The sequence below is a fragment of the Dendrobates tinctorius genome, unplaced genomic scaffold, assembly GCF_039654945.1.
Source record: "Dendrobates tinctorius isolate UK_male_01 unplaced genomic scaffold, ASM3965494v1 ptg000010l, whole genome shotgun sequence".
Classification (NCBI taxonomy): Eukaryota; Metazoa; Chordata; class Amphibia; order Anura; family Dendrobatidae; genus Dendrobates; species Dendrobates tinctorius.
In genome coordinates, this window is record NW_027361678.1 from 2702073 (window position 1) to 2715468 (window position 13396).

The 13396-nt window shown below is 42.5% G+C and overlaps 1 protein-coding gene across 5 annotated transcripts in view; it reads left to right on the plus strand.

Annotated features, from left to right (window-relative positions):
• Positions 1-13396, plus strand: part of ARMH4 (armadillo like helical domain containing 4) — a 197275-nt gene that overhangs the window by 25558 nt on the left and 158321 nt on the right. For all 5 annotated transcript variants that reach the window (XM_073585750.1, XM_073585737.1, XM_073585742.1 and 2 more), the window contains 2 exons: positions 663-1742; positions 10059-10226. In XM_073585750.1, the coding sequence (XP_073441851.1) occupies positions 663-1742; positions 10059-10226 (1248 nt within the window). The remainder of the gene's footprint in view (positions 1-662; positions 1743-10058; positions 10227-13396) is intronic.

The window sequence follows — 13396 nt, forward strand, 5'->3', positions numbered from 1 at the left end:
TTGTCATGAACTAAAATTGATGGTGTGCCTATGCAACTAATATCATACATAATTTTACTTAAAGGAACAATATTTTTTATCTATTTTTTTTTTTTTACTTAAACGCATGTATTTGGGGCTTAAACTAATTTTTGCAATTGGGTTTAATTAAATATTTTTCACCTTCTGTCTTTTCTAGCATCTGTGATTCACTGTATCACTGGCTGCAGAATGAGTTAACTGAGAATCCGTCAGTCAGCTCACCGCAAAGGCCTGGCAAGTAGTTTATGACTGTTTATTCTGTCTTTTTCTCAGCTCCTCTCAGCTGATTTATATCCACAGACGACATCCAAGTTGAATGTGCATGGAAGCAAAGAGCCTGTAAAAGCCAAATAATGCAAAAATGTCAATGAAAACCAATTGCAAAAAATGATTTCAGCCCCAAATATATGCATTTAAGTAAAAAACGTATCTCCAAGGAATGACCCCTTTAAAGTGGGTTGTCCAGTATCAGAATAAAGTTATACAGTTTTCCTTTATACAGTGTTGCTCTGGTTAATGGGATCTACTCAAGTCTCATTCATTCATTTGGAAAAATGTAGAGCCTTCTTCTAATCCTGGACGACCCTTAAACCTACAGTTATATCTATGTAGTAATATATACATTTTTTTCTTTCTTTAAGGATTCTGCTTTCTGAACATATCAGCAGTTCCATCAAGCGCCATGAAGAGGTCACTCGTCTTCCATATATGCGGGATGCTATGTTGCATCCTGCTGCTTTCACCAAACGCAACATGTCTCGCCCTTCAGAGGCTACATAAGCGTAGCATCCCTGAAGCCAACGGAGCGTTTGATGGAACATTTAACACAGATGCTAATGACGGTCTTCCACCTACTCCATCTACCTTCGAAAAATATATCAGTGACACGTCTCCTTACATGACCGCATCAAACAAAGAACTTGGTGTTCCCCAAGAATCTCAAAATAACTTGAACCCACAAAACAGCAGCATGGTGGTTGAAAAAAGCCCAGAAGTCGATAATGTTGGATTTATTGAGGTTGATGCGATTGGCCAAGGTAAGACATCAGATGAGAATGGAGTTCTCACCACGGCTGGTTCCACTGTTGGTTTTGTCCAAAGTGTGGCACCTGTAATTGAAACCAAAAATCAAGATGCCGAGGAAAGTTTCACCCAAACAGAAGATATTAAAACTGACTTAAATCAAAACAATTTGGAAAATTCATCTCAAGTCAACACCATAGAGATGTTAACAACCAACCCAAGGACCAGCATTGTTGAAACCGAAACTGACTACTCTACGGTATCTTCTCAGCTTGCTGCCCAATTGTTGACTACAGTCAACGCTGAATTTCCTGGAGACCTGGACCCTACAATGATAGTCATTAAAAGCATTGATGATGGAGAACTGGTTGTCCCACAATTAGGAGAAGATTGGGATGACACAAAAGTTACAACCCAGAGTCCTAAAAACTTAGGTAGGAGTGAGCTTACAACGGCAGGTCCTATAGAAGAAGAACATCCCGAGTCAGCGATGTTCAGTACCTCTCCTGGGATCACTGTGATGTCCGACGACAAATCTGTCTTCAATGTTACAGAAAATACTCTTGTTACGGACGGAAGAGTTTCTCCAAAAGTCACCAATTCCTTGGAGTTAAATCCAGAACTCAGAGTTACCATGCTTACACCCCAACGAAACATAGAGGTGAACCAAAGTCAAGACCTCTCCGCAGCAAACACAGGTAAGGGGAGGAAATAATACAAGAGACTCGTAGCAAAATAAAAATGTCACATCAGTGTGAGGTCACTGTAATTGATGGTGTTTCCTTGTCACATCTGGTAGCACTTATACCTGGCTCACAATCCAATGACCGTGGAGGGCGTAAGTGTTGCAGATGGAAGTCTTAACCACTGCTCATTTTTCAGCTGATAGATCTATTGGATGAAGCAGAGACCTTTCCTTGAATTTTTCTCATTACCCTCAGGCAGTCACTTGCTGTCACTGTTAAGCTTTATTTTTCTAGGAAGGGAATTATTTTGTGTAAGGCGTATGAAATGCTCACTGATTCAATTAACAGGAAGGAGATAGTAAAAGTCACGGCTGCCCAAGAACATTAGATCAGACTCCTGGGTTTTTTGTGCATTTTGTGATCCTGATGTTATACCCTACAAAGCACAGAGGTGGCCGACTGTAATTCTGTTGGGGTACAATCTTTACATCCATAGCAAGTTCATTTCTTTTGCAGATTAATTGGAAATATTTCCATTGAGTTCAATAGAGATGTCAGAATTTACACCAAAACTCAGTTGGACTAGTTAACCATTAAAGGTCTCACTTCTATAACACTTTCAGCTTTTTATTGTTTTGTTTGTTTGTTTTTTGCACAGAAGCATTTAATATCCCATAGATTTTTATGGTTACATTTTGCTGACTTAAAGGGAATCTATCAGCAGGTTTTTGCTATGTAATCTGAGAGCAGCATGATGTAGGAGCAGAGACCCTAATTCCAGCGATGTATCACTTAGTTTACTGGGTGCAGCTGTTGTAATACACTCGCAGTTTTCTCTGCTGCAGATCTAGCAGAGCTCTGAATGCTGAGCTGTGTATAACCCCGCCCACATCACTGATTGGCAGCTTCCTGTGCACACTGTATAGTGACAGAAAACTGTTAATCAATGGTGGTGGAGCAGTTGACTAGGAGGCATGAGACACCTAGTCCTTTAGTAATAATCTCTTGCTGATAAAACATTGATTGTATTGAAACAGCAAAACACAGCCCAGTAAGTGCCACATAACTATAGCCAGGGACTCTTCTCCTACATTATGCTACTCTCAAATTACATAGTAGAAACCTGGTGACAAATTCCCGTTAAGGAATCAATCTGATATAACCTGAAAATTTCGAAAATGTCACATTATTACAAAAAATGTTTACTTTTAAACCCAACTGTGGTATACATCAGGGTGTTGCAGCGAGGTATACTTCAGGGGTGGTGCACCGAGGTATCCTTCAGGGGTGGTGCACCAAGGTATCCTTCAGGGGTGTTGCACCGAGGTATCCTTCAGGGGTGGTGCACCGAGGTATCCTTCAGGGGTGGTGCACCGAGGTATCCTTCAGGGGTGGTGCACCGAGGTATCCTTCAGGGGTGGTGCACCGAGGTATACGTCAGGGTGGCGCACCGAGGTATACGTCAGGGTGGCGCACCGAGGTATACGTCAGGGTGGCGCACCGAGGTATACTTCAGGGTGGTACACTGAGGTATACGTCAGGGTGGTGCACGGAGGTATCCTTCAGGGGTGGTGCACCGAGGTATCCTTCAGGGGTGGTGCACCGAGGTATACGTCAGGGTGGTGCACCGAGGTATACGTCAGGGTGGTGCACCGAGGTATACGTCAGGGTGGCACACCGAGGTATACGTCAGGGTGGTGCAGCGCGGTATACTTCAGGGTGGTGCACCAAGGTATACGTCAGGGTGGTGCAGCGTGGTATACTTCAGGGTGGTGCACCAAGGTATAATTCAAGGTGGTGCATGGAGGTCTTCTGAAGTTTTCGGCTGTGTTTTGGCTGAGAATGTATTACAAACTGCTGTCACATGGACTTGGTCATGGATTTGGTTTGCTCCTATCTTCTCGGCCTCTCTGGTCACATACCCTCACAAACATAAAAGAAATGTTAGAAAAACATAACTAATAGCTATTGACTTTCATCTGTGAGAAATCAGAGCGTTGCCCAGTGAGCTTTTTGTTACATAGAAAAACAACTTTCTGGTTTGTGAGTAGTGTGTGATCATACAACAGAGGCTGAAATAAGATGTCCATATTTCACGGGTCTTCTGTCCTGAACATAGGCATGTATGAGGCTGTTAGTTCAAGTCCCTCCATTCCTCTATGCCTCTATATAGCAATAGTGGCCCCCTCTCTTTTCTTCATATAATAGTGGCCCCCCTCTGGGCCTCCATATAGTAATAGTGTTCCCCCCTTTATGACTCTATATAGTAATAGTTCCCCCTCTGTACTTCATATAGTAATATTGCCCCCTCTGTGCTTCATATAGTAATAGTGCCCCCTAGGTGCTTCATATAGTAAAAGTACCCCTTCAATGCTTCATATAGTAATATTGCCTCAATATAGAATTGACCCCTTCTGTACCTCCATATAGTTATAGTGACTCCTCTGTACCTCCGTTTATTAATAGTGCCCCACTACATGCCTCCATATGGTAAAAGTGCCCTCTTCTGTGCCTCCATGTAGTAATTGTGCTCCCATTGTGCCTCAATGTAAAATTGTCCCCTTCTGTGCCTCCGTTTAGTTATAGTGCCCCCTATGTGCCCCTACAAATATCTAAAGGGCTGTCACATTGTAGAAGAATCATCTTTATTCTCATTTGCACAAGGAAAGACTAGAAGCAATGGGATGAAACTGAATGGGAGGAGACACAGATTAGATATTAGAAAAAACTTTTTGACAGTTAGATTGATCAATGAGTGGAACAGGCTGCCACGAGAAGTGGTGAGTTCTCCTTCAATGGAAGTCTTCAAACAGAGGCTGGACAGACATCTGACTGGGATGATTTAGCGAATCCTGCTTTGAGCAGGGGGTTGGACCAGATGGCCCAGGAGGTCCCTTCCAACTCTACGATTCTATGATTCTATGTACCTCCAAATATTATTAGTGTTTCCTGGAGTGATAGATCTCTCCCCATACACCCAACGCAGGGAGAGCCTGTCAGTCACTGGCACTGGGGGAAGAGAAGCTGTTGGGGTCCCACCTGTCTGACTAGTCTCCTGTGCTGCAGCATTTCAAGTTTTGGCATATATGACAAAAATCATGTACAAAAAATTCCCTACCACTGGAAAGTAGCACAACTCAAATACAATCTAATACAACCATATCCTCTAAAGATCAATTAAGAAAAGAGAATATCAAGAGTTTTTGAAGCTAAAATATCAAATTTTATTATACATAAACAAAACCTAAAACAGAGCATAAATGCTAATGACACAGGGCAAAATATATATACCTTATAAATCACACTATTAATTGATAGCACAGAAAAAAATATATCATATATTCAATCATAATAATAACTCATGTCTGAATTTCATAAAATAGAAAATCAACAAAAAATATAAAGTGCACATGTGCTGTAATAAACATAAGCTGTAAGCCAAATATACAGTCACTAAATATAGCTAAATAAAGAAGCTGCGGCGTAACGCGCGTAGGGGCGGCAGGCCGGGGCAGTGTTACTTCACACTCTATGTAAGTTTTGCACATTATTATGGCACCTTATATTCTATAGCACTTTTTCCTTAGGATGATATGCTTTACCGTCATATGTTCTGTGGGAACTAATGCACTTTGTTAATGTTTGAACATGCTTATAGCCTGATCCCTTTTGGCACCAAGAGCACTGATGCACTTTTTTCAGTGATTTTAGTAGGCATACAGCCAGGTGCACCTAAGTATTGGGAGGAACTATTGCACTTTATTTAGTGACTGTATATTTGGCTTACAGCTTATGTTTATTACACCACATGTGCACGTTATATTTTTTGTTGATTTTCTATTTTATGAAATTCACACGTGGTTTACTATTATGATTGAATATATGATATATTTTTTTTCTGTGCTATCAATTAATAATGTGATTTATTAGGTACTAGCTGAAGAGCCCGGCGTTGCCTGGGCATAGTAACCAACTGTGATTAGTTATAACAAATTATAATGATTATATTGCACATAAAAACCATGCATCTAATCCTATCCTGTGTGATACTGACTGCTGAGCCGTGTATCTAATCCTATTCTGTCTGATACTGTCTGCTGAGCCGTGTATCTAATACTATTCTGTGTGATACTGTGTGCTTAGCCGTGTATCTAATCCTATCCTGTGTGATACTGACTGCTGAGCTGTGTATCTAATCCTATCCTGTGTGATACTGCCTGCTGAGCCGTGTATCTAATCCTATCTTGTGTGATACTGACTGCTGAGCTGTGTATCTAATCCTCTCCTGTGTGATACTGACTGCTGAGCTGTGTATCTAATCCTATCCTGTGTGATACTGACTGCTGAGCTGTGTATCTAATCCTCTCCTGTGTGATACTGACTGCTGAGCTGTGTATCTAATCCTATCCTGTGTGATACTGACTGCTGAGCCGTGTATCTAATCCTATCCTGTGTGATACTGACTGCTGAGCCGTGTATCTAATCCTATCCTGTGTGTTACTGACTGCTGAGCCGTGTGTCTAATCCTATCCTGAGTGATACTGACTGCTGAGCCGTGTATCTAATCCTATCCTGTGTGATACTGACTGCTGAGCCGTGTATCTAATCCTCTCCTGTGTGATACTGACTGCTGAGCCGTGTATCTAATCCTATCCTGTGTGATACTGACTGCTGAGCCGTGTATCTAATCCTCTCCTGTGTGATACTGACTGCTGAGCTGTGTATCTAATCCTCTCCTGTGTGATACTGACTGCTGAGCCGTGTATCTAATCCTCTCCTGTGTGATACTGACTGCTGAGCCGTGTATCTAATCCTATCCTGTGTGATACTGACTGCTGAGCCGTGTATCTAATCCTCTCCTGTGTGATACTGACTGCTGAGCTGTGTATCTAATCCTATCCTGTGTGATACTGACTGCTGAGCTGTGTATCTAATCCTCTCCTGTGTAATACTGACTGCTGAGCTGTGTATCTAATCCTATCCTGTGTGATACTGACTGCTGAGCTGTGTATCTAATCCTCTCCTGTGTGATACTGACTGCTGAGCTGTGTATCTAATCCTATCCTGTGTGATACTGACTGCTGAGCTGTGTATCTAATCCTATCCTGTGTGATACTGACTGCTGAGCTGTGTATCTAATCCTATCCTGTGTGATACTGACTGCTGAGCCGTGTATCTAATCCTATCCTGTGTGATACTGTCTGCTGAGCCGTGCATCTAATACTATTCTGAGTGATACTGTGTGCTGAGCTGTATGTAATCCTACCCTGTGTGATCCTGACTGCTGAGCTGTGTATCTAATCCTATCCTGTGTGATACTGAATGCTGAGCTGTGTATCTAATCCTCTCCTGTGTGATACTGACTGCTGAGCTGTGTATCTAATCCTATCCTGTGTGATACTGACTGCTGAGCTGTGTATCTAATCCTATCCTGTGTGATACTGACTGCTGAGCTGTGTATCTAATCCTATCCTGTGTGATACTGACTGCTGAGCCGTGTATCTAATCCTATCCTGTGTGTTACTGACTGCTGAGCCGTGTGTCTAATCCTATCCTGAGTGATACTGACTGCTGAGCCGTGTATCTAATCCTATCCTGTGTGATACTGACTGCTGAGCCGTGTATCTAATCCTCTCCTGTGTGATACTGACTGCTGAGCCGTGTATCTAATCCTATCCTGTGTGATACTGACTGCTGAGCCGTGTATCTAATCCTCTCCTGTGTGATACTGACTGCTGAGCTGTGTATCTAATCCTCTCCTGTGTGATACTGACTGCTGAGCCGTGTATCTAATCCTCTCCTGTGTGATACTGACTGCTGAGCCGTGTATCTAATCCTATCCTGTGTGATACTGACTGCTGAGCCGTGTATCTAATCCTCTCCTGTGTGATACTGACTGCTGAGCTGTGTATCTAATCCTATCCTGTGTGATACTGACTGCTGAGCTGTGTATCTAATCCTCTCCTGTGTAATACTGACTGCTGAGCTGTGTATCTAATCCTATCCTGTGTGATACTGACTGCTGAGCTGTGTATCTAATCCTCTCCTGTGTGATACTGACTGCTGAGCTGTGTATCTAATCCTATCCTGTGTGATACTGACTGCTGAGCTGTGTATCTAATCCTATCCTGTGTGATACTGACTGCTGAGCTGTGTATCTAATCCTATCCTGTGTGATACTGACTGCTGAGCCGTGTATCTAATCCTATCCTGTGTGATACTGTCTGCTGAGCCGTGCATCTAATACTATTCTGAGTGATACTGTGTGCTGAGCTGTATGTAATCCTACCCTGTGTGATCCTGACTGCTGAGCTGTGTATCTAATCCTATCCTGTGTGATACTGAATGCTGAGCTGTGTATCTAATCCTCTCCTGTGTGATACTGACTGCTGAGCTGTGTATCTAATCCTATCCTGTGTGATACTGACTGCTGAGCTGTGTATCTAATCCTATCCTGTGTGATACTGACTGCTGAGCTGTGTATCTAATCCTATCCTGTGTGATACTGACTGCTGAGCCGTGTATCTAATACTATCCTGTGTGATACTGGGCTCCCCCTGCAGTCTGTGTCAGAGAGTGGTCTGTGTTGGCACGGTAATAAATTGTGTTATTTCCAGCTTTACAGAAGGACGATAACACCATAGAAATGATAAGAATAATAGGCCTCAGTTACCACAACTGTCTACAAAGAAAACTGTTGCTGATACCAACCAATCAGAGCTCATTTTTCATCTTTTAAACAGCTCTGGGACAGCGTGGCGAGTTTTGAGTGGCGACTTTTGTGTTTCGACTTTTCTGTGGCGAGGTTGGTGTATGTGTGGTGAAATGTGTGCTGAGGGTGGTATATGTGGTGAAGCACGTGGTAGTGTGTGGTGCATTTTGTGTGTGTGTTCATATCCCCGTGTGTGGTGAGTATCCCATGTCAGGGCCCCACCTTAGCAACTGTATGGTATATCGATGGTGTATTGGCGCCATCGCTCTCACTCTTTAAGTCCCCCTTGTTCACATCTGGCAGCTGTCAATTTGCCTCCAACACTTTTCATTTCACTTTTTCCCCATTATGTAGATAGGGGCAAAATTGTTTGGTGAATTGGAACACGCAGGGTTAAAATTTTGCCTCACAACATAGCCTATGACGCTCTCGGGGTCCAGACATGTGACTGTGCCAAATTTTGTGGCTGTAGCTATGACGGTGCGGATGCCTATCCCGGACATACACACATACATACACACACACATTGAGCTTTATATATTAGATATACATTTTGCCTTGTGTCATCCCATTAGCTTTTATGCTCTGTTTTATGTTTTGTTTATTTATAATAAAATTTGATATTTTAGCTTCAAAAACTCTTGATATTCTCTTTTCTTAATTGTTCTTTAGAGGATATGGCTGTATTATGACAAAAAACATGCAGCCACTGTTTGATACGTACTGCCTGTGGATCGGGCATCATATATCCGATGTCATGTTCCCTTTAATAAGCAGATGAAAACATCCTGTTACCTGCTAGAGCGAGTAGCAGAATAAGGAGCCAATGTACTAAGGACATAGGTACCTTTAAAAATATTGCGGATCCGTGCAGACCACCCTAGACCGGCCAGTCTGGCATTTGATGCCAAATAGGCAGTGTGGCCCTGGCTGGAGGGCCTGAAATGGGATACTTAATAGTGCTAGGTGACGAAATAAACATCTCTACCACCTTCTTTATATGCACTTCATATGGGCAATGCTTTAAACATTTCAAGGGATGCTCCTTTATTAAGAAATTCTAAAAATATAGTCAGGAAATATATCCAATACTCCTTAATGATGGTGCATTTAAACTTAAATGGGTCGTTCCACGGGGGGACATTACTATATATATTGACAGAGTATGCCCCAAATGTCCCACAACAATAGGACCCACTTGCGGAGCAAAGGTTGCCCTATAATCTTGGAGAAATATTGCTGAGCGGGCGCACTCTCCAATTTTCAAAGCTATCATTGAAATGAATGGCGAGAGACATGCATGCGTGACCACCTCTCCTGTAGTGTGTGCGGGGGTTGCTGTCACCCCAACCCTGGAGCTTAAGGGCCAAATAGGTTCCTTTGGCCCATATGAGAAGACCAATACTATTAAAGACCTGTGATACTTGGGGACCCGGTTGGAAATGTTGCATTAAAGCCAAGATTCAAGTTGTGAAACTGGATGCAGGTCCAAATGCCGAGACCCTCATCATTTACACTGAAATACCGAGCATCATCTTATTAAGTACATGGATTCTCTACATCTTTTCAGTCTATGGATTTTGCCCTTAACGTAGGTCTCCATCTTTGTTTGCCAGGTGATAAGCAGCTGACCGCAAATCCAACTGAAATCAGCAACGCGACTGTGACAGCAGCCATCTTTGTGAATGCTACAAGTCAAGATCCCAGTGGGGAGCCTGAAGTGAGAGAGGATGGAGCGGATAGTTCTACTCTGCACGTTGAGGTCCTGCAGAATGAAACTAATGGTAAGATCCAGGCTAGTGAAGCCCCCGACAGTGTAGGTAAAATGTATGTACAGGATTCTGTGCAGACTACGATCTGTGTACCTACAGTATCTATCTGTCTATCAGTAGAAATTGGAACAGTGCACTTTTCTAAAAATTATAAATATATAAATATTTGCGCTAAAATATGTGTCCTAAAGTCCGAGGATAAACGTCCTAAAATATAACATGCAAGGCCCATAAAAAAGATAATAAAGATAGAGCACTAATGTGCCGAGAGAAATAGACTCAGGATAATGTAAAAAAAAAAAAGGCGCACACAGTTATATTAACCAGACAAGTACCTTTCAACACCAGGATAGGGCCATGTTCAGACGGTGCTCTGTAGTCCCAATGCAAGGCTAAGGCTGTGTGCACACGATGCAGATTTGCAGCGTTTCCGCAGCGGATTTTACCGCGCAGAAACGTTGCATATCCGCATTGTGATGTACAGTACCTTTAAAATGAATGAAAAAAAAAAAACGCTGTGCAGACGCTGCGGATTTTTCCGCGCGGTTTTCCTGCGGTACAAAATCCGCAGCAAGTTACTTCTTTTGTGCGGTTTTCTATCTCCCCTGTCTCCAAATCCGCAGGGGGAAAACCGCAATGGAAAACCGCACAAAAACTGCATGAAAAATGGAAGAAATCCGCAGGAAAAATGCAGGTCATTTGACCTGCGGTTTTCTTCCATTCTGCACGGAAAAATCCGCAGGGCTCAAAACTCCGTCTGCACTCAGCCTAAATGCGCAGAGTAGCTGCTTCCACTGGGAGCCAAAGGTCCTTGTGCTGAAGAAATGTCCCGTTGTAATCCAAGTAAAAAATATATCCAAAATCAGTATCGAGGGTTAAATGATGAAGTGCCCCTAATGTGATGGCAGGTAAAGGACGATGCCCCGGCCGGTGACAATCGCCCACCATGTTAGCAAAATCACACCGCTGCACAATTCTGGATGTCTTGTGTTTGGAAGCTTCTGATGTTTTTTGTGGCAACATCTGAGTTAATTATAGACACACCTGTGGATGTTTTTTTAATGCACACCTGAAACACACTGCTTCTTTGTGTAGCATCATGAGAAAGTCTAAAGAAATCAACCAAGATGTCAGGAAGAGAATTGTAGACTTGCACAAGTCTGGCTCATCCTTGGGTACAATTTCAAGATACAGTGTGTACGGAAAGTATTCAGACCCCTTTAAATTTTTCATTCTTTGTTTCATTGCAGCCATTTGGTAAATTCAAAAAAGTTTATTTTTTACTCATTATTGTACACTCTGCACCCCATCTTGACTGAAAAAGAACAGAAATGTGTATGTTAACGAGGATAACAAATTAACTTTTTAGAATTTAACAAATGGCTGCAATGAAACAAAGAGTGAAAAATTTAAAAGGGTCTGAATACTTTTTGTACTCATTGTACCGGAAAGTGCCTCATTCATCTGTACAACTATTATACGCAAGTACAAACAAGATGGGAATGTCAGCCATCATACCGCTCAGGAAGGAGATGAATTTGCTTTGGTCCAACATGTGCATATCAACCCAAGGACAAAAGCAAAAGACCTTGTGAAGATGATGACGGAACCTGATAAGATTGTGTCAATATCCACAGTGAAATGAATACTGTATCAACATGGGCTGAAAGGCCACTCTGCCAGGAAGAAACCATTACTCCAAAAGAAACATAAAAAAGCCAGATTAATGTTTGCAAATGCACACAAGAACAAAGACCTTAATTTTCGGAGACATGTCCTGTGGTCTTAGTAAAATAAAATTGAATATTTTGGGCATAATTTCCACATTTGGAGGAAAAAGGGAGAAGCTTGGAAGCCTAAGAACACCATCCCAACTGTGAAACATGGTGGTGGCAGCATCATGTTGTGGATTTGTTTTGCTGCAGGAGGGACTGGTGCGCTTCACAAAATAGATGGCATCATGAGAAAAGATGATTATATGGCAATACTGAAGCAACATCTCAAGACATCAGCCAGGATGTTAAAGCTTGGGCGGAAATGGGTCTTCCAAATGGACAATGACCGAAAGCATACTGCCAAAATGGTAGCAAACTGGCATAAGGATAACAAAGTCAATCTTTGGAGTGGCCATCACAAAGCTCTGATCTTAGTTCTATTGAAAATTTATGGGCAAAGCTTAAAAGGCCGGTGCGAGCAAGGCGACCTACAAACCTCGATCAGTTACACCAGTTTTGTCAGGAGGAATGGGCCCAGATTCCGACGAACTGTTGTGAGAAGCTTGTGGAAAGATATCCCAAATGTTTGACACAAGTCATTCATTTTAAGGGCAATGGTACCAAATACTAATGAAATGAATATAAAGTTTTGACTTTGTAGTAAGTAATAAAACTGCCTTAAAACATTCTCTCATTAATCTGGCATTTGGCAAATATTAATAATTATGGTAATCCTAATTGTCCTAAAATGGGAAAGGTTCATTCTGATTTCATGTCAGATATTGAGAAAAACATGCAGATGTGTCATTTTATATAGTGGATGGAAACTTCTAGTTTCAACTGAATATCTATAATAATAAATGCGCTAAGCAGCTTCCGGGTTGTAACAACTTCCGTCCAGTTGTAACTGGTGACGTCACCGCACACCTCTTGCCATGTTAACCCTCAACACACCACTCGCGAGATTTCGCCAACGCCATTTTGGATCCCGACATCGTCCACGCCGGCGACATGTTCTTGCGGCGACGCCATCTTGAGTATCGCGGGATTTCACGATACTCAAGATGGCGTCACCGCAAGAACATGTCGCCGGCGTGGACAACGTCTGGATCCAGGATGGTGCCGGCGGAAGATGATATCGGGGATCGTGGAGCAGCGGCGATGACGGCGTGAGTATGAGAGACGGAGTGAGAGAAAGGGTCGTATGTGGAGTGAAAGAGGGGGGGGACGTGAGTGGAGATGGTGAAAGGTGAGAGGAGTGTGTGTTGAGGAGGTGTGTGTGTTGAGGGTTAACATGGCAAGAGGTGTGTCACTATCTAGGCCTTAATCTAGTATATATATATACTGCCCAAAAAAAATAAAGGGAACTCTATTCCATTTGCAACAGGCTGTCTGGGTTCCCTTTATTTCTTTGAGCAATATATATATGTGCATATCACATCACACGTCTGGACCCCGAGAGCGTCA